Source organism: Manis pentadactyla, chromosome 4 (assembly GCF_030020395.1).
Source record: "Manis pentadactyla isolate mManPen7 chromosome 4, mManPen7.hap1, whole genome shotgun sequence".
Lineage (NCBI taxonomy): Eukaryota > Metazoa > Chordata > Mammalia > Pholidota > Manidae > Manis > Manis pentadactyla.
Window position 1 is genome coordinate 1156952 of NC_080022.1, and position 20306 is coordinate 1177257.

General features: G+C 55.3%; 1 protein-coding gene across 3 annotated transcripts in view; it reads right to left on the reverse strand.

The window, feature by feature from the left end:
* Positions 1 to 20299, reverse strand: part of MORN1 (MORN repeat containing 1) — a 48351-nt gene extending 28052 nt beyond the window's left edge. For 2 of the 3 annotated variants that reach the window (XM_057499625.1, XM_057499627.1), the window contains exons 1-9: positions 19992 to 20299; positions 19086 to 19208; positions 18385 to 18483; positions 17700 to 17810; positions 16555 to 16645; positions 16095 to 16182; positions 8302 to 8398; positions 7453 to 7563; positions 79 to 202 (exon numbers count right to left, since the gene is read on the reverse strand). In XM_057499625.1, coding sequence (XP_057355608.1) covers positions 79 to 202; positions 7453 to 7563; positions 8302 to 8398; positions 16095 to 16182; positions 16555 to 16645; positions 17700 to 17810; positions 18385 to 18483; positions 19086 to 19208; positions 19992 to 20067 — 920 coding nt within the window. In that variant the 5' untranslated portion in view covers positions 20068 to 20299. The remainder of the gene's footprint in view (positions 1 to 78; positions 203 to 7452; positions 7564 to 8301; positions 8399 to 16094; positions 16183 to 16554; positions 16646 to 17699; positions 17811 to 18384; positions 18484 to 19085; positions 19209 to 19991) is intronic. The other variant, XM_057499626.1, reaches the window with a different exon arrangement.
* Between the last annotated feature and the right edge of the window lie 7 nt (positions 20300 to 20306).

A 20306-nucleotide genomic window follows, 5' to 3' on the forward strand; every position in this document is an offset into this window, starting at 1 on the left:
GGTCCCGGGCCGTCCCTCCCGGAGTTGGGGCAGGAGCCCTCCCCCCGCAGGTGCACGGCTGGGGCTCCTCTCACTCACAGCGGGCTCTGGACGGGCATCTCTTGGCTGTCTCCGTCCACTTTGGAGAAGCTGACCTCCGAGTATGCCGGCAGTTGCACGTGCCTGACGCCCGCTGAGATCTTCAGAACCCGTCCGTTCTCACCTTCCGGAGAAAGACGCAGACCATGCTCAGGAGGGGATGAGGGCAGTGAGGATGCCTCCCGATTCTCACCCCGCCCCAGGCAGGGACTCAGCAGGAGAGGCACTGGTCACAGGCCATGCCCGCGTCCAGCTTGGGCCCTCTGCTCCTCCCAGCCCCTGGCTGGGCCGGCCGCCCTTCCTGACACTTCCTCCCCTTTGCCAGTTCTCGATGCTCAGGGCTCCCTGCTTCACCTCTTTTTCTGGCCCATCCATGCAGTCTTTGGGGGACCTCCCCTGCTGGCCAGCCTCAGGGGTGCACCAGCTACACGCCCCAGACCTGGCTAGCCCAGGGGCACGAGGCTGCTGGGGCAGTGAGCACACATGCTGGAGGCCTGTCCGTGTCATGGCCCCGGCCCCCTGGAGGGACATCACGGCTCTTACCCATCTCCACCTTGCCAGGGGGATGGGTTCTGTCCCCCTGTCCACAGCCCCGAGTCCTCCGGCAGAGGGGTCTGGGGTTCAGGGCCCAGTGGAGAAGGGGTCAGCCGCACCCCTGACCGTGTTGGTGGAGGCCTGTCGTCCGGCCTCTTGAGGAGAGGGGCGCAGGGCAAGTACCGGAAGTACTTTGACTTGGAAAGAGATGGAACCAAATATAGTATAAAAACAACTGTGGTTTGATCAGCTTCCATTTCTGGTGGGGTAACTGGACCCAATTTACATTTTTACTTGAAGCAACCAAAATAGCAGAAAAACATGAGACAATGGCTTTCAAGATCCAGGACACCAGGCAAGGACAGTGGTTCCTGGAATGTAGGAAACAAACTGTGACCCCACAGGGGCCCAGGCTGCCGGAGAGAGGACCCAGGCCACCTGCAGGCACGTGTGTGAGAGAGCAGCCCAAGGCCAGGAAAGAACCACCCAAGAGAGTGAGGCGATCAGGGTCTGGCGCTCACACAAAACTCGAGTGCTCGCTCCTGCCGGCCCGCCCAGGGGACCTGGAAGCCGCGGCACGGCGGGCAGAGGGCTCAGAAGGGTGTGCCTTCAGTCCGGGGATAGCTGGTCTGAGACCGAGCCCTCGTCCAGACCTAACAGATCACAGAGGCAGGACCTGAGAGGGCGAAGCTGCCCACGCGACCTCACTGCTCCCTAGGACAGAGCTCAGTGACATTTACAGGGACACAGAAACATGCGGAGCCCTACAGGAAGAATTCACACTGTCTGGCAACCAGTCAAAGATTACCGGGCACACAGAGAATGTAAGAAAGTGTGGCCCATAATGAGGAGGAAACTCAATAAACTGTAACTAACCCAGAACGAACACATGTTAGAACTGGCAGAAAAGGACATTTTTCAAAGTTATTATTATAACTGTATTTCATGTGTCCAAAAGTAAAGTAGAGACACAGAAAACAGAAAAGTTGAACTTCTAAGAATTAAAACTATGAGATAAAAAATACACCGGGAGTGATTGATGACAGATTAGACATTGCAGGGAAGAAAAGATTCACGAACTTGAAAACACAGCTATAGAGACCATGCAAAATGAAATCACCAAGGGAAAAAGGGAAAAAGAAAGGAAGGGGGAAGAAAGGGAAAGGGAACCTGGGAATAGTGTGGCAACTTCAGGCAGCCTGATACATGGGTAATCTGAGTCCCTTCAAGAGGGGAGGGAGGGGATGTGGCAGAAAAATTATTTCAATAGAGTAGCCAAAAAAATCCCTAAATTTGATGAAAAGTATAAATGCATAGGTCCAGGAAGTGCAATGGATCCCAAGCACAAGAAATATGAAGAAAATTACACTATGTCACATCAAAATCAGGTTGCTCAAACCAGTGATAAAAAGAAAATCTTAAAAGCAGATAGAGAAAAAGAACATGTTTATATGAGAAACAAACAAGGAGGACAGCAGATTTCTCATCAGAAACAACACAGACTAGAAGATAATGGAGTCACACCACTGAGTCACACGTACAATCTCCAGAACTGTATGCCTCTTAAAAACATCTATCACAAATGAAAGTAAAATCAACATGTTTCCAGACATACAAAAGCTGAAAGAATTCATCACCAGCAAACACATAGGACAAGAAATATTAAAGGCAGAAGGAAAGTGGTAACAGATGGAAATCAAGATTTACAGGAAGGAATGAGTAGAACCAGAAATGGTAAATAGACGAAATTTCCTTTTCCGTTGGGTAAATTATCTTTAAAAGATAAATGACTGTTTAAACAAAAAAAAAACCACAATGTAATATGAAGTGTATTCGATATACAAATAGAAAATATATGGATACAATAGCATAAAGATTGGGATTGTAGAAAAAGAAGTATATGCTATTGCAAAGTCCTTATATTATATGTGAAGTATTATTTTATCACTTGACAACAGACTGTGATAAATTAAAGATGTATATAGTAACTTAAAATAGCAAGACAAAGAGTTACAGTTGATAAGCCAACATAGAACATAAAATGGAATCATAAAAAATATCCAATACAAAAAAGATAGGAATATAGTATAAAGGAGAAAAAAACAGGGGTAAATAGAAAACAAATAGTAAGTTTGACCCTGCTTTATCAATAATTATGTTAACTGTGAATGGTATAAATACTTCAATTAGAAGATAGAGATGGTTTGAGTGCACAAAAAAGCAAGATCCAACTGTATTTCACCTACAAAAAGCACACTTTAAATATAAAGACAAAAATAGGCTAAAAGTAAAAGTATGGCTAAAGATACGGCTGCTTACATGGCCAAAAGAAAGCTGGAGTGACTATATTAATATCATAAAAAGTGGATTCAGAGCAATGACTGTTACCAGGGTTAAAGAAGGTAATTTCACAACGATAAGGAGTCAATTGATTAAACACAAAATCCTAAATGCTTATGTGCCCAATAACAGAGCTTCAAAATGCATGAAGCAAAAGTTGAAAGAAATTAAACCAGAAATAGAGAAATCCACAATTATAATCAGAGATTTATATATACCACTGTCAGTAATTGACAGAACAAGCAGACAGAAAATAAGCAAGAATATGGTAAACTTGAAGGACAATACCTTTAAAATCCACCTGATTGACATTTATAGAGTATTCCACCCAACAAGAGCAGCAATCACAGGTTTTTTTCAAAGTGCCAATACATAGACCATATTTATTTACCAAATATACCATATTCTGAGCCATAAAACAAGTCTCAATAAATTTAGAAGTGTTCAAAAAATATAAAATATGGCTCTAACCATGTGGAATTAAGTTAGAAATCAATTACAGAAGGATCTCTGGAAAACTTTCAAATATTTGGAAATGAAACAACACACTTCTAAATAATTCATTGGCCCAAAAATAAATAAAAATGGAAACTATAAATTATTTTTAATAGAATGAAAATGAAATCACAACATATCAAAATTTGAAGGATGCAGCTAAAGCAGTAATAAGGGGGAGATTCATAGCGATGAATTCCTATATTCGAAAAGAAAGGTCTGAAATAAACAACCTTAGTTTCCACCTAGAGAACTAGAAAAAAGATATCAAATTAAACCCAAAGTAAGTTGAAGCAAGGAAATAATAAGATCAAAAGGGAATTAATATAATAGAAAACAAACAACACTAGAGAAATCAATGAAACCATAAGTTGGTTGTTTATCAAACTGATGATCAGTCAGGAAAGAAGACATCAGTATCCATACTAGTAATAAGAGAGCTGGTATCAACACAATACTAAAGGGAGAGCAAGGGAATATTATAAACAACTTATGACAATAAATCTGACAACTTAGATGACATGAACAAATATTTCTGGAAAGATGGATATGCCAAAGCTCACTCAAGAAGAATCAGATAACCTGAACAGCCCTGTATCTACTAAAGAAGTTGAATTTGTACTTTAAAATCTTCTCACAAAGAAAACTCCAGGCTCAGATGGACTTTGTATTGAATTCTACCAAAATACTAACTCAACACAAACTCTTCCAGAAAATTGAAGAGGGAATGTCGCCCAACTTATTCTAGAAGGTCAGCATTACACCGACACCAAACCAGACAAAGACATTCTAAGAAAAATAAGTTCACAACTAGTATACTTCATGAACACACAAGCAAAAATTCTAAACAAAATTTTAGCAAATGGAATTCCCAGATAATTCAGTGGGGAAAGAATGATCTTTCAATAAATGTGCTGGGACAACTGGACATCCACTTACAAAAAAATGTAGCAGGACGCCTGTGTCACACCACACACAAGGATTAACTTCCAAATGGATATTTCTAAATGTAAGAGCTAGAAATATAAAATTCTTAGAAGAAAACAGGAGTAAATTTTCATGGTGCTGGGCTAAGCTTTCTTCTTAGATATGACACCAAAAGCACAAGAACAAAAGATAAAAATAGATAAACTGGGTTCCATCAAAATTAAAAACTTTTGTGTTCAAAGGACGCCATCAAGAAACTGTAGGATGACCCACAAAACTGGGGAAAATTTTTGTAAATCAGATCTCTGACAAGGGTCTGTATCCAGAATATATAGAGAACCCTTAATAACTCACAATAAAAAGACAAGTCACCCATTTTTTTTAATGGGTAAAAGATCTGAGTAGATGTTTCTCCAAAGAAGATATGCAAATGGCCAATAAGTGCATAAAGACACTCAACATCATTACTTTTTGGGGAAATGCAAATCAGAACCACAGCGAGACACCACACCACACCCACCAGGATGGCTGGAACCAAAAGACAGATGGCGAGGAGTGCTGGCGAGGGTGTGGGGCGACTGGAACGTCGCTCAGCCATTACTGGTTGGAACGTAAGTGGTGAAATCAAAGGAAAACACATGCAGACTGAAAAGAGAGGAGTAAAGTGGTATTTATTAGAGATGACAGGATCCTGTACATAGAAAATCCTACGAAATCCTCAGAAAAACCAGAACTATAAAAGGAGCTCATCAAGGTCATAGGACCTAAGATTAATAAATGAAAATGAAAATCAGCTGTAGGTTAGCAGTTTCTGAAATGAAGATGAGAAAACAATTCCACTTCTAACAGTGTAAAAATAAATGTAACAAATAAATTTATTAATAAACAAATTATAATCAAATAACTAATAACAAATTAATAACCATTTATTAATAAATTTAGCAAAGAAATTCAAGACCCACACACTAGAATTTAAACCCTGGTGAAAGAAAGAAAAGCAGTAAATACCTGGAGAGACACTTTGTGTCTGAGAGCTGCAGGACACAGCTCTGTTGGGGGCCATGTCCCCCTGGGGTCGGCGGGACCCCTAACAAAGTCCTGGCAGGATTTTTTTTTTCTTGTGGCAGAAATGGACAAGCTGATCTTAAAAAATTTATAAAGAGGCATTAAGGTCCCAGCATAGCCATTTTGAAAACAAACAAACAAACAAACCTTGGCTGAGTCTCCGATTTCAATGAGGCTACAACAGGACGGTGTGGCCACAGATCTGGGGGGCAGATGCACCCTCACTCTTATGGCTGTGGCGCCAGGGCCACTCAACGGGGAAAGGACGGCCTTCTCACCATGTGGTGCCGGGACAACTGGACACCCACATGCAAACAGGTGAATTTAAACCTTTATCTTATCCACAAACATTAACTCAAAATGGATCATCAGGCCTAAACGTAAGAGCAAAACTTCTAGAAGAAAGCAAGAGAAAATCTTTGGAATTTGGGTTAGGTTAAGAATTCTTAGACACATTACCAAAACTAGTCCATAAAAGAAAAAATGGACAAATTAGACTTCATCAAAATTAAAAACCTTTGCTCTTCGAAAGGCAGCATTAAGAAAATGAAAAGATAAGCCACAGCTGAAAGAACATATTTGCAAAGATAAGTCTGAATAGGACTTGTACCAGAACACAAAGAACTCCATGGCACGGAAACAAGAAGACAGCCCAATTTTGAAAAGTGAGTAAAATATCTGAGTACACATTTCTCTCGAGAAGATACGCCCATGGCCAACAAGCGCCCGAAAAGCTGCCCGAGATCTTTAATGATCAGGGGAGTGCAGGTCGGAGCCCCGGTGGGACGCGGGACGCCCCACGCCGTCAGGTGGCCTCTGTGGCGAGCACCAAGCGCCGGCGAGGGTGTGGGGAAGTCGGAGCTGTGAGCTCTGCCAATGGGACGGTAAAAGGGCAGCCGCTCTGGGGCACCATTCGGCAGCTTCCTTCAAAGACTAGATGCGGACCTCCCACAGGCCCAGCAGCCTCCTTGGAGGCATATGGTGAGAGACGTGGAGACACACATGCACACGGACGTTCAGGGCCATGCCTGTCCCATCAGCCGAAGGTGCGGCCAGCCCGCAGGTCCACGGGCAGGGGAGCGGGCACAGCTGAGCAGTGAGGTGGCGAGGCATGCCGGGTGCAGGGTCTGTGCACCGCCATTTGTATAGCACATGCCCAAAGGGCACATCAGGCAGGAGAGAAAATAGACTGGGGGCCATGCAGGGTGGAGGGTGGGAGTGGGGCTGCAGCAAGAATGGGGGAGCCTCCCCTGGAGAACGGACGTGTTCGGAACAGAACTGGGCCATTGGTCACCCAAGTCTGTGCCCTTACTGAAGGCCAGTGAGTCACCTAATACCGATGAATTTTATGGTATGTAAATGACACCGCATGAAGTAGTTAAAATAAACCAGTTGTGACTAGATTTCATAAATGCTATGCACCGTGGCTTCCTAATTAAAGCTTGTTGAACTAAGGTGCACTGATGTACTTCAAGAATCCTGAGCACACGTCCCCACCCCAGGCGCAGCACAGGTCTTTATGCGGGGACAGAACACGGGGACCACTCTACCCTGCGCCCTGGCAGAACATCCCTCTGCAGCTGGCCCTCTGCGCACAGGTGGGAAGGGCTTGGGAGGTCAGCATGTCCCCCCCACATCATGCAAGGCTGATGACTTAAAAAGCAGCTTGACACGTGCTAATCTGTCCTTCCCTGATTAGTCTGTGGAGGACAGCACGAAGCTCCCCTTGCTGAGTGGCCGCCCTACACAGACACACGCAACGCAGCACTCACGCATCCTCTGCACCCTGTGCTGTGGGAGCCACGGGCACACACGGCCATGCACAGCTCATACTCACAACAGGCGTGGCCCTTCCAGCCCGGCTCTGGCAGTGAGGGGGTGTGAGTGCGAACCAAGTCGCTGCAGAGCGTCCCAGATGCCACGAGACGCGTGTGGCACCTTGCCTACATCCTTCCAAGATCCTGACACCTGTTGGTCTCTGAAAGGTCTGGCTACTGTCCTGAAGAGGCTTACCCTTGGCGACCTCGCCATTGTCCTGCTGCAGCTGAACGTTCAACTCCAACGAAGACCCTGGGGTCACCTCCATCACCTCCGGACCCAAAATCACCATCCTTGTGGCTTGTGCTGCAAGCGAGCAGAGTGCAGCTCCAGTGACCTCCCCTCCCAGGGGCCCTCCCCTGTGGCCCAGCAGGTGCCAGCATGCGTGGGGGCAGCTGTTAGCAGCACCCCATGGCATCCAGCCAAGGGGTCCCATGGACCCACCCGAGGTGTGCAGGGGCACCTGGTCTGAGGTCTCCCAGGTACATGGCTGGCCAGCTCTGAGTGAGCAGCAGCACCCACAGACCACCAGGCCCTGAGATTCTGACCCATGACCCTGGTTAGGCTGACCCCTGGGGGGCCACCCTTGCCCCTGGGTCTAGCAGGAGGTCACCATGATGCCCGGGAGGCAACATGGAGAAGGCAGGCCCCCAGAGGAGGCGGCTGCAGGTCACAGACCCCCTCTGCTCAAGTCGAGGTGTCTGAAGCTGGAGGTGGGGCCAGATGCAGGCTGCAAGGCAAGCTCAGGCGCCGAGGGCCCTGCAGGGGCGGCCCCAAAGCCGGCAGGATCACTGCGGTCAGAGATTTATCTGACTTGGGGGAGGGGGGCTCTGCACACGGTGAGCCCTTTGGAAACCAAACTGGAACACGGCTTTCCTAAAAGGGGATGGGATTTTTACATTCCACTGTGTCCCAGCCCCCCACACCTTTGTCCAACATTCCCCATGTGACTTCCCAGAGCCACCTCAGAGAAAACTTGGCCAGATCCTGATGTGACACCATGAGAGGACTTGGCAGTCCAGGAGGAAGGCTGGGGACACCTACCCACTGGGTGGCCATTGATCCACATCCCATGGTAGACGACCCCGGAGCAGTGGATCATGCTGCCCAGTCCACTGAAGACATCGCCATGCCACTGTCCCTGCAGAGAGAGACCCACGCCGGCTCAGGGGGCTGTGAGACATGCAGGACACCTGCAGGGCCCTGCATGGCAGACAGCCCCCAGCCTCCAAGGGCACTCTGGGGCCCAGGGCTGCTGGAAAAGCACTCCGTCTGGAGGGCGGGAAATTACTCCATATTCTAATACCACACAATTTGCTTTGCAAAATGTGCTCCCCTTTGAATTGAAGCAGCCAGGCGGTTTGCAAACAATGGCACATATACAAAATGCAAACAGAACAGGGCTCAAAAGAACATACTTTTCAGCACAAAAATCCTTTTAATACAAAGGGGCCCAAATCTAGGAGGGCGCGAGGCAGGGCCTTGATGACGGTAGGGCTGCTGGCCCGCTGCTCACCGGCTCTGCCCCTTTCTAAGCCGCGTGCACAGGGCGGTAAGAGTGACATGAAGGAGCAGGAAAACCACTTTTGTGGAAAATCTCGAGATCATGGTGGCATTTTATTTGCTCTGAAGTGCTATTAGAAGAAAAATTAGCCAAGGTTCTGTTGCTCTTCTGCAGAAGCTAACTGGGCCCCTGCTTCCCCACAGGCATGGAAGTGGCCCGAGGCCGCCATGCAGCAGTTGCTGCCCCCAGACCTGGCTTTCGGGGCACACGGGCTCCAGAGGAAAGTGGTTGAGTGGGCTCCTGGCCCATGGGAGGGGCCACGTGGGGCCACAGGGCAGTCGAGGCCTGTGGGAATGGCCCTTGCAGGCTGCAGCCCTAAAAAGCTCAGCCACTCCAAACCTGGGGAAAAACTGCTCTCTGAAGCTGTTTGGAGCATGCGGTCACCATAGCCCAGTGGCTGGGGAACCAGATCACTTCAAGAAACGCGGGCAACGCAGCATCTCCACTCCTGTCAAAGTCAACCACTGGGCTGACCACAGCTCACCCTCCAGGCCAGAGCCAGACCATTGGCAGCCCCTGTGGACGCCTGGTAGCAGCTCATGGCTTCAGGAGGGGCCAGGCTGCCAGCTGGGGGGTGCCAGGTGGGCAGAGGCATTGCTGGAACCCCATGGGAGGCCTGGCCGGCCTGGAAGCACAAGGCAGCCTTGTCATCCAGCCCCAAGATCCAGGAGCTGAGTCAGCTCTGAGATGGGCTTGTGCCTCCCGAGGCCGCATGCCGGCTGTGTTCTGGCTGCTCGGTGCCAAGCCCAGCTGGCAGAGAAAGTAGTTCATGGACATCCCCCAAGCCACGGCTCACGTCCGTGGCCACCTAGCCCACAGAGCCTGCGGAGGGCCTGGGCAGAGGGCTGTGCCACTGAAAAGCTGCCTTGCTGTGGGCTGCAGCTCGCCTGTGAGTGCCTGTCACCCGGAGCCGACACACTGAGGGAGCGAGCCACGCCGGGGTTCGCTGTGCAGTACTGTTCTACACTCGGGGCTCAGGACGCCGGCCTGCTGGTCACAGCTGGGCTCAGCACACGCTGCTTTTTTGGGTGAGTGGGATGTTCCCAGCTGTGATCCGGATGTGACCAGGACAAACCCGCTGGAGGTTGCAGAGAGCCCTTTCAAGTAATGGCATAAATCAGACCCCAAAACCCTGTCAGAGGCGGCTGTGGGGCTCCGCCACTCTCCCTGCCCCCTTCCTGGCTGAGGACCCTGCCCAGCAGGCACACCCTGGGCAGGAGGGGACGATGACAGTGTGTGCCACACCACAGATACAGCGGGCCAAGCGGAGCAGGGCCCCCAGCGTTAGGACAGGCCCTGGGAGCAGGAGGTGCACCTTGTTGCCCTGCAGGGGCCAGGGCAGCCCCAGAACCCTGAGGGACACTGAGCGCTCAAGGCTGCCCAGAGGGGACCACTGTTTCCACGTGCAGAATCTGGTGGCTGGGCTCCTTGGTGCCCCCAAGTGAGTTTGAATAGATTGTGAGCAATTAGCACTTGGCTGTCTTCTGCTTCTAGAAGCGTTTTCCAAGGAATTGAAGCTGTTCTTTCCAAAGGAAGGTGGCTGAGCTTTCATGGGACTTGCTTCAAGGCAGCAGTGGCCTCCCTAGCCTCAGGGAAGCTCTCCCAGTGCTGGCCTGCGGAGGTAACTCTCCCACCACGGCCTGCTTTGGACCCAGGCTGGGGAGGACCTTCTCTGAGGTCAAGGGCTTGGGGGTCAGGTAGGGCAGCCTGGGTCTGCGACTGCCTGGGGTGCCAGGGTGTCCAGCACCAGGATGGAATGGTGGTGGCATGGGTCAGGTACCCTTCCCTATGAGGCTTGCCCTTCCCAGGTAGCAGCAAGGCTCCCGGGGCGAGCCTGGGTAAGTTCCTTGGATTTCCAAGTGTGAACTGCAGTGAGTTTTGCTGATGCAAATCCTGGCTGCCTTCATGCATTTGGTTCTGACACCAGGTGACATCTGAGCCCCAGGGAACCCAGAGCCCTCCTCCCACATAGGAACTGGCCCAGCTGCTTCTCATGGCCCTTCTGAGTTCAAGAACTCCTGGGGTCATGGCCCCACATTCCTGGGCTACGAGCTCCTAGCCCGAGGACAGTGGCCAGGACTTGAAGGCCCTTGGCATTCCTGCAGATGCACAGGTGCAGAGAGGGGAGGCTAGGAGCTCGCCGCAGGTGAAGACGCACACGAGGCCAGCCACCTGCTTTGTGCATCGAGCAGGTGTATCGACCAGCAGGCCTCCCTCCGGGAAAGCCAACATGAGAAACGCAGCCAATATGCACAGAGTGGCACCCCAGGGACAGCCCGGAAGCCAGAAGCTGCCAGCAGGGACCATCCCGGGGCACATAGGCAGGGAACGAGGGATGTGCACACAGACAGGTGGTTCACCAACAGCTTGGGCCCGCTTCCATCCCTCCGGGCACCCTGCGCCCTCTGCGGGGGACATACTGGTTCCAGGCTCCATCCAGGATTCCCTGAAAGACACCGCTCGTTAAGGGGCTGCCCTGGGCCTGCAAGGGGTCACCAGGCTACGCCATATCCTCAGGAGGAGCCGGTGAACTCGCTGCCCCTGGGTACGCACGTCCCCGTGGCACACTGGAGATGAGGCAGCACACGAGGGAGGGGCTCCAGGGGCCAACCGGGAAGCTCAGGGTGACCGACACAGGCGCCATCACAAGGCACCCGTGAGCAAGTGCTCTCTGGCCCCAGGACAGACCCACCGGCCACCACAGCTGGCGGTGGGGCTCCTGTCACTAGAGGAGGGAACCCTTGACTTTGGGGAGCATCATTTTATTTTCTGATGGAGATGCCAGAACACACTTATCTTCAAGGATAAATTTTGTTCTGATGTTTTAAAGGCTCATAAAGCTCTGTGCCAAGGAGGAATACTGGTGACGAGGTGGCAGAGAGGTTTTGCAAAGGCATGCCTGCCTCTGGGAGAACCCGCTGCTGGCCACGGGGCAGCTCCGCGCAGCCCTGCGCACACCCGGGAACTGGCTTCGCCTGGAGCGCGTTCTCCCATCTGCAGGGTTTTGTCAGAACAGGGTGGGGCTGACCTACGAGGTGGCTCTGACACAAAACACGCAGGGGAAGACTCCCTGTTTTCTAGTCTTTTCAGGAAGTAATGCTATCTGAAAATAGGTACCAAGTAGTGTGCTGGCAGGTCTGCAGGAGGGGTGCCCCGCGCAGCTGTCTGCTGAATAGGGCTCTGGGCCATGCCACGGGGCACGTGCTCCAGTGGAGCAGGTGAAGGCACAGGAACCCCGCAGGCCTGCCTGGGCGGGGACATTCACACTCCCGCAGGGCCTGCAGCTGCAAGGAAAGCGTGGGGAGAAATGAGCACAGGGAGCCCCGGGGGTGTGCTGGGGACGGAGCAGGGTAAAGACCGCCACACAGCCGCCAGCCCGCCAATCTTCATCGTTAGGAGGGCCAACGCCCCTTCGGATGGATATTTTAAAAGCAAAACAGAAGCCAGCGTTGGGAGGAAGCAGAGAATCGGAGCCCTGGTGCAGTGTGCACGGGGCTGTGCCGGCGCCACTGGGGAGACGCAGGTACACCTCAAATGAGCGTGCGGCGGCCACACAGTCTGACAAGTCCATCTGAATTGTATTTCCTCAATATACGGAAAGCAGGGTCTCAGGAGGTATTTGCACACCTCTGTTCACAGTTGCCAAAAGGAGGAAGCAGCCCACATGTCCACGGACAGACGACAGTGAAGCGCATGTGGCCCTTCAGCACAGGGATGTGATGCAGCCTAAGAAAGGAGGGGCGCGCTACCCCGGCTGCAGCGTGGGGGGACCCTGAGGCTGAGACCCGTGAAACCAGCTGACACCACAAGAAAAACAGCACGTGCTCCCACCTGTGTGAGGCCCTGGGGACAGAGGGGCCAGGGCTGGGCATGGGCTGGGGGCTGGTGTTCAGTGGGGACAGAGGTTCAGTTTGGGGAGATGAAAAGTTCTGGAACCAGGCGGTGGGGATGCTGCACAACTGAGAACGAGCTGAATGCCCGAGCTGTGCACCTAAAGATTAAAATGGTTTCTCTCACATCAAGTATTTTACTATTAAAATTTTTTACGAAGAGGGCTGCACATTTGCCTAGGGAGCGCACAGGGGACGTGCCTTGGGTGCAGTGCCTAAGGCCCGCTGGAGGCTCCAGGTGACCTCTCACACCCAGAGGTCGGGCGCAGAAGACGTGGCTCGAGTCCCCGCCGCAGATCCTCTGTCCTCCTTGTGGTGCCAAAAGGCTGGGCAGCTGTTTCTCTTGCACAGACGGCCACAGGGCAGCAGGTCCTGCTGGTCCTGCCACCCGAGGGTGCAGCCCTGATGCCAGGGTGCCCCTGGGAGGCCTGCTCCTCTCCAGCATTGTCCACAGCAGTGCTAAGGGTGGCCAATCCACATGCCCCACGACGGACTTGAGGGTGAGGGTGGGCTATCCGGCCCTCAGTGGCCGGCACGCTTCCCGTGCAGGAGGGACGCCCCCAGCTGGAAGGCGCCCCAGGGGTGTCTCCTTTGCAGGCCTGCAGCGGAGTCAGCACGGCTGTGTCACCAGGGGTGACTGTCAGGCGAACGCCTCCGGCTCTGCTCGCACTTCCTGCCCAGGCCACCCTGGTGGGAGCCGCGTCCTAGGGCATCCCCCACCTGAAAACCCACCGACTTGGGGCCAGGCGCCTCATGTCCAACAGGTCGCGCTAGTCCGCGGGCAGGGCTGCCCCCTGGTGGCGGCAGAGCGGAGAGCAGGCGCCCCAGGCCCGTGGGTGGGGAGGCTGCCCCGTCCTGTTCCCTCTCCCTGCTGAGCTCTGATTTGCCCAACAGTGCCCAGACCCCTGATGACCAGTCGGTGGTCTAGGCCCGGTGACCCTGGGGTGGCCAGGGGCCCAAGGGACAGAACCACCTCCAGGACAGGACTGTGAGGGGCAAAGCCATCCCCAGTTCTCCACAAGAATGAGACAGCCCTGCCTGGGCCCTGGGCCGTGCCAGTCACCCCTGAAGCTCACGGGACGTGTGAGCCTGGGGCTCAGGCCAGGTCTCCTGGGCTCATGGCTGCATTGCCCTCACTGGCCCAGGAGGCCTCCGCTGCACCTCAGTTTCCTTGTCTGTAAGGTGGGGAAGAGGCCCTTCCTGAGGGGTGGAGGCCGTTAATGAGTTGGCACAGGGCAGAGTCGAGGCAGAGTGGGATGGGTCAAGATTCCGACCCTGCTCATCACAGCCCTCGAGGGGCAGTTGTGGCCCCAGGCATGGCAGGATGGGCCAGGGAGTAGGGTCCCCCAGGTTGCCCACGGCCCTCCCCACTGCGGCTCTGACGGACAGAGGCCAAGGACTCATGGCTGCCCATGCCCTAGAGGCTGACCCTGTGTCCCCTGCAGGGAGGACAGCATTTGCAAATGGGCTCAGGGCCACCACCACTGGCACCAGCCTAGGCTGACAGGTGGCAGCCACACGGGCGGGGCAGTGCCAGTGGCAAGAGTGGGTCAGGGGGTGGTTTCACCCCAGCAGGGCTCCCTGTTACAGGCTGGGTGGGCAACTGTGTGGGGCTTTCTCGCCAGGCCCACATCTAAGCACAGGTGGGGAGCCTTGTAGGCCAGGACCAGTTCTGCGCCCCCCAGCCCACCCACTCCACCACTGTAGGGGGCCCTGTGCCGGCTGCCAGCTGATGACCTCTCGGCCCCAAACCCACCCTTCTTTGCCCAGATTTGTGCTGCTGCAGGCCCTGAGATGTTTCCATCTGCCGGCTGGGCTGGTGCTTGACTTGTCCCCAGAGGCGGCTGGGGCCTCCCTCCTGGGCTCCAGCGTGTCTGCTCCTAAGGCACCTGCTGCTCCACGGTGGCTTCCTGCAGATCAGCCTCACCTGGCTGGGGTCTGACTCCGGAGGGCTGGGCTTTTCCTCAACTCATGGGCCCATTGTTTCCCAATCTGGGGTCTAACTTTCACATGAGAAACTTGACAAGGATGTGAGTTCAACTGACATGGTAATTCTGCAACCCACACAATTAAAAGTGCTTCAGCCCTGAGGCCACGAAAAACAAGGGGCTTTTCCAGCTGCCACGGAGCCGGCGATGCTCGGCTGTGACTTGAGTCGTGAACCGAGCTCTCCACTCTTCCCGTGAGGCCTGCAGGATGCCCGGTGCATCCGCCCCACCCCACAGTCCTCCAACAATCGTCGCTGCTGTAACAGCTGCGTGGGACACCGCCTGGGTTCCCAAGGCCCTCGATTCAGCCGGTGCGTCACAACCAGCCGGGGTGGCAGCTCCATCGACCGCGAGCCACCGCCCTCTCGGATCCCTGTTTCCACACTGCTCAGCCCCGCAGTCGGGCCTGAGGGCACAGCCCAGCCAACCCCCACGCCCTGCCTGTAGGCTGGGGACAGGAGCCACTTTCACACCTGCCATTTCTGTATTTCTGCCTTTGTGTCCTTGGCAGTCGGCCTTCACTAGTCACCAACATGCATGTGAACTCCCACTGCGTCCGCACAGCTGCCGCCACCCATCAGGCACCAGGCCAGAGCCCAGGGGTCACCCGCTTCTCCTCTTGCCTTTGCCTGGACGTCAGTGTCACCACAGACCTGGTGTCTTTACCTCCCAACACCCCAGTGCCCTCCCTGCACACACGCAGGCCACCATCCTGTGGACGGTGGTACCTCCAAGTAACAACCAGGGGGACATTTCAAGCACGGAGATCACCCGGAGTCCTTCCCGCTCTTCCAGAGGCAGGGAGGTCTGAGCTCCACCCACTGGGGCCCTGGGCCATGCTTCCTGCCTGGACCTGCCCCGCCTGGCCTCGCGGAGGCCTCCCCTGGGCGGGCGCTTGAGGGAGGACCACCCAGCTGTGTCCCTACAGGGCTGACAGCCACTCGTCCACTCCTTGCAGGCAGGCTCTGCTCCTGCGGATGGCCCCGCGTGCGTGCCCCAGGCACACACGCGCCACGCTCCACCAGTAAGGACAGAGGGGCGGACTCAGGCATCCAGAGGCCAGTTGCGCCCCCGCCCAGCCCCACTGGCCTGGGCCTCATGCGAGGAGGGAAGCAGGCCCAGAGGTGTTTCACATTACAGGGGCTTCCCCGGTGGGCAGCAATGGTGCCCTCAGTGGGGCAAGAAGCATCGCTTCATTTCCACCAGGTGGTAGTGTTGGGTCCCGCGGCTGAGCTGTCCAGGCCAGACGGGTTATTAGCGGGGGCGCTGAACTGTCTGGTGCTGTCTCACCAGGATGAGAAGTCATCACCCCCAGCACAGGGTCACGAAATCACCTGGGAGCCACACCCCGAGAATGCCCCGGGTGGGGTGGACACCCCAGAAGGGCCCTGGTACCTTGTAGGTGGAGCCGTTGGCGCAGCAGAGCACCCCGTGCCCCTGACGCTGATCCCAGACCCAGTCGCCTTCATATGTGTCACCATTCCTGAGGGGAAGGACAGAGGCGACCCTCAGGTGGGGAGAGCCAGGTGGCAGCACTGATCATGCCAGCTCCTCTGACCGGGCTCAGCAAGCGCCACCGGGACACGGGCAAAGATAGGCCCTGAGCAGATGGCACGAGCCCCTGCCTTGCCCAGCCTGGCTGTGCACTCAGTGGGGCCGTGATGATGGGAGGCTGGCCCCTGCCCACCGGGCTCCCCAGGTGTGCAAGATTTGGAAAGGATTCGGGAGAAGGAAAACGGGAGGCAAGCCTACACATCCCAAAGGCAGGAATGTGCTGCCCAGGGAGGGGAGGCAGGCCGTGTGCCTGGCACTGCATCAAAGCCCCAATGTGGGCTGGTTAGGGCCGCGCACTCACCGGAAGGCCATCCGCCCACGGCCATGCCGCTTGTTGTCATGGAATGACCCCCAGTATGTCTGTCCGTCCGGGTCCACCAGACACCCGTGTCCTGGTGAAGGAGCCGAGGGGGCCGAAGTCACCATGTGCCTCCTGCCAGGCGGCCCAAGGTGGGGAGGGAGGAGCTGAGCCTGGAAGAAGGCTGGGTCAGCACCCTGAGGGCTAGGCTGGCTGGGATGGGACAGCAAGCACCACCATACTAGGGAGAGTGGCTCCGGTGTGGCTCAGAGGACCTGAGACCCCAGCACCTAGGCCGCGGTCGGGGTGTGGGTTATGGAAACCCGCCCTGCATGGCCAGCAGGCAGCACTGGGCCCCAGCGGCTCCTCAGAGGACCTTGGTCTAAAGGCCAGATGGGACACTCGTGCCAATGAGGTTTTGGACAACTGGGAAGTGCAAGCACATTGCTACTCTGCTGTGTATGGATGCTGGACAGGCAGTTACTGCTCTGTGCGCTTGCCAGAGGCTGGCCTTCCAGGAGCAGTGGGTACTCTGGCTTCGGGCCACTGCACACCTGCTCCTCCCCTCCCCAGGCAGAACCAGCATCCCCTGAGGGAACATGGCCTCTTGACTGGCTTTGTCCAGCAGGAAGTGGAGGAAGTGAGGCTGGGCCTGCAGCTTCTCATGCTCCAGGAGCCCTGGGGCTGTGGGTGGGGACCGTGGGACCACCAGCCCTGGCGGAGCTGCGCTGACTACAGCCACAGGAGTGACTCCATGAGCATCCAGAAGACCTGCCCAGGCTAGCCCATGCCAGACTGCTGATCCCTGGGATTGTAAGAAAATAATAAAGTGGTGGACATTTTGAGTGTCTAAGGTTTTGGGCGGCTTATTCCACAGTGGTGGTGAACTGGTGCATGACCTGTGTCACAGGCTGCGGCCTGCAGGTGTCCCCAGGGCACTGAACTACACCAGATGTGGTCTGGGGGTGGGGAGAGAGGTGCGCCCATAGTTGGATAGGATAGGCAGTGCTCCCCGGACCTAAGTGGAAATCGGGCTCCTTGTCAAGCAGAGCCCTGAGCCCATGCAGGCCCCCTGAATCAGATTCTCAGGGAGGGGTGTGGTGCCAGGGTTCCCCACAAAGGGTCTTGAGTTCTCGTGGACAGCAGACCCTCTCTCACTCCATGGGACAGCTCCCCTTCATAGTGTCCACCGGCTTTGTACTTCATGACACCATGTCCCTGAGGCTCTCCCAGGACAAACTGTCCAGAATAGGTGTTCCCTGGCGCAGGAAAGGAGAAGGGAAGAAACACACAGGGTCAGCACTGGGCCCGCATCCTCCGAGGGCTAATGGGTCCTGCCCACCCCTTACCCACGATGGGGCAGATGCCATGTCAGGACACACGAGAGTGACTATCTCATTACCTACTCTTGTTAACTAAGGAAAATAACATTAGGTGGATCTCCTCCTGCCTTCCTGGGTAAGCAGGGATGTGCGACTCCCTCCCCTCACAACCAGGTGACTGCAGACTCCATCCTGCGCCCACCCTCTCTGTGGGCAGCAATGAGCCAAGGGCAAAGGCCGCTCAGGGTCAGAGGCTGTGGGGTGACCCTTCTCTTCACTGAGAACCAACCACCATGCTTGCCTGTGAGGAGCTGAGGTCCCCAGCCAAGCTGTGGGCAGCACTGTGGCCCCCTCACCCGGGCTGGAATGCTGCTGTTACAGGACACCTTGAGGAGGGGAGGGCCTCCTTACAGACGGAAGCACCTTCTGCACCAGAAGCAAGGGACCAACTCCCACTGGGAAGGCTGACATGGAGGGGCCAGCACACCCACCCCTTGGCTCCAAGTCCCACCTGACCAGGCCCAGTGCCGGCAGCCTTCTCCCGTGATCTCTCCATCTACAAACTCGCCTTCATAATAACTTCCATCTTTAAACAGCAGCTTCCCATGACCTGGTAAAAGAAATCTCGATGCGAAGCTAGACAGCAGCTGGGAGTGACCGCTGGTGCCTGTGTGCGGCTGGGCTCACTTCTCAGTGAGGAGAGCTGGGCTTTGGCGCCCTCAGGCCTGCTTGGCTCCATCTCTCCTCCCACATGTACTCTCTGCAGACTCACCCGCGTACACGTGGGCAGAGAACAAGGGCAGGCAGGGTCCCCAAACAGTAGGACCATGAACTTGGGAAAGCCTGAACCCTGCAGGTGGCCACTTCTACTTCATCATTCCCTTCTCTGCTGCTAAGATTTTCTACAAAGGTACAGAATCTCTTTATCAGAAAAAGCCATAAAGGCAGTTTATGACAACAAAAACTTTAGGGATGATTTTCAAGTTGCAATTTCCCTGCTGAGGGTGCCCCAAGGCCTGTGAGAAGGCTGCCCACCCAGGGGTCTCCCAGGACCCCACTGCTGCTGCCTGGCTTTGCTGCCAGCTGCCGGAGCAGCACTGGGGCGCCTTGTCTGGCGAGCTCCAATGCTGAAAGAAGGGGCCTTTCATCGGCACCAGTAAGAGCACAAGGGCCCAGGCTGGCTGGCACTCCATGCCACCCTCCTGACCAAACTCCCCAGGAGATGGGCTGTCAGTTGCGAAGTGCTGGCTGCAGGAATCTGACCATGCTTCTTCCTTCCTCTCCATTCTCCTTCGTATCGAAAGAAAGAATTTGGGTATATGTAGACACCGTAACCTGAAGGTTGAAAAGATGCACAAGTGAGCACCTGACACAGGGGACCTGGTGGGGTCTTGCGCTAATGAGGACGAGTGTGCACCCCCCTCGAGGGCATCTTCACCTGCAGTGAACTCCCCAGCACTGCGGCCTAGAGCTTCAGTTTGGGGGTCACTTTTCCTGTTTACTGTTCATACAGCCACCCTCTCTTCTGTTTATGCAACAAACACGAGGAGGAGCTGCACTCTGGGCAGGGAGGCCCAGTGGGAGGCACCAGGACAAGGGCGTGCAGACTCCCCGAGAGAGGCGGCGGCGTGAGGGGCGGTTGGGAGAGTGGGGCGCCTTTCTGGGGAGGGAACTTTTGGGCAGAGCGCAGCGGGGAGGAGCCCTGCCATTTCTCTTCAGGAGCCGTCCAGTGGCCTCCTGTGCCCCGGTCCACACGTGCGCCCAGGGCCCGCCCACCTTCCGCCCTCCGCTAGGCGGCGGGGCGCCTCCCCCGTTCCCCGCCGCACAGCCCGTTCCCAGGCGCAACGTGGGGCGAGCGGGTCTAGGTAGGAAGGGGCCCCCAGTCAGTGACTCTGCCGCCGGCGAGGGTCGGGTTCTGCTCGCAGTAGCGGTGCGGACGCCTAGTCCGGGCTCATCAGGCCCCGGCCGGTGCTGGGACTCGGCCCGAGAACCCGGCCAACACGGGGCGAGGACACACGGAACCCGGAGAGGGGCACGAGGGCGCCCAGGGTCCGGCTGGGGCCCCGGGGAAGCGCGCGGGAGCGTCCCAAAGTGAAGTTGCGAGCCCGCGGCCGTTACCGTCGAGCGGCGGCCGCCCCCGTGGGTCCCGGCGCGGCCGGCGGCCGCTCAGCCTCCCTTCGCCGGAGGCTGCCATCTTGCCGCTAGCGGTTTCCCTTAGCAACCGTCAGAGTCCTCCTCCGTTGGCTCGTCGGTCGCGAGGGGGCAGGGCCGAGGACCCGTCCCCGGGCGGTAATAATCTCCGGAGCGAAGCTTTCTGGGCCCGGAGTCTCAGGACGCAGCTGCGCCTGCGCCACAAGGCGTATGTCCGCTGATACGTCCTTTCCGCCGAGGGCACCGCCCCGCCAACCGCTGGGCGCCCGCGCCGGAAGCGGA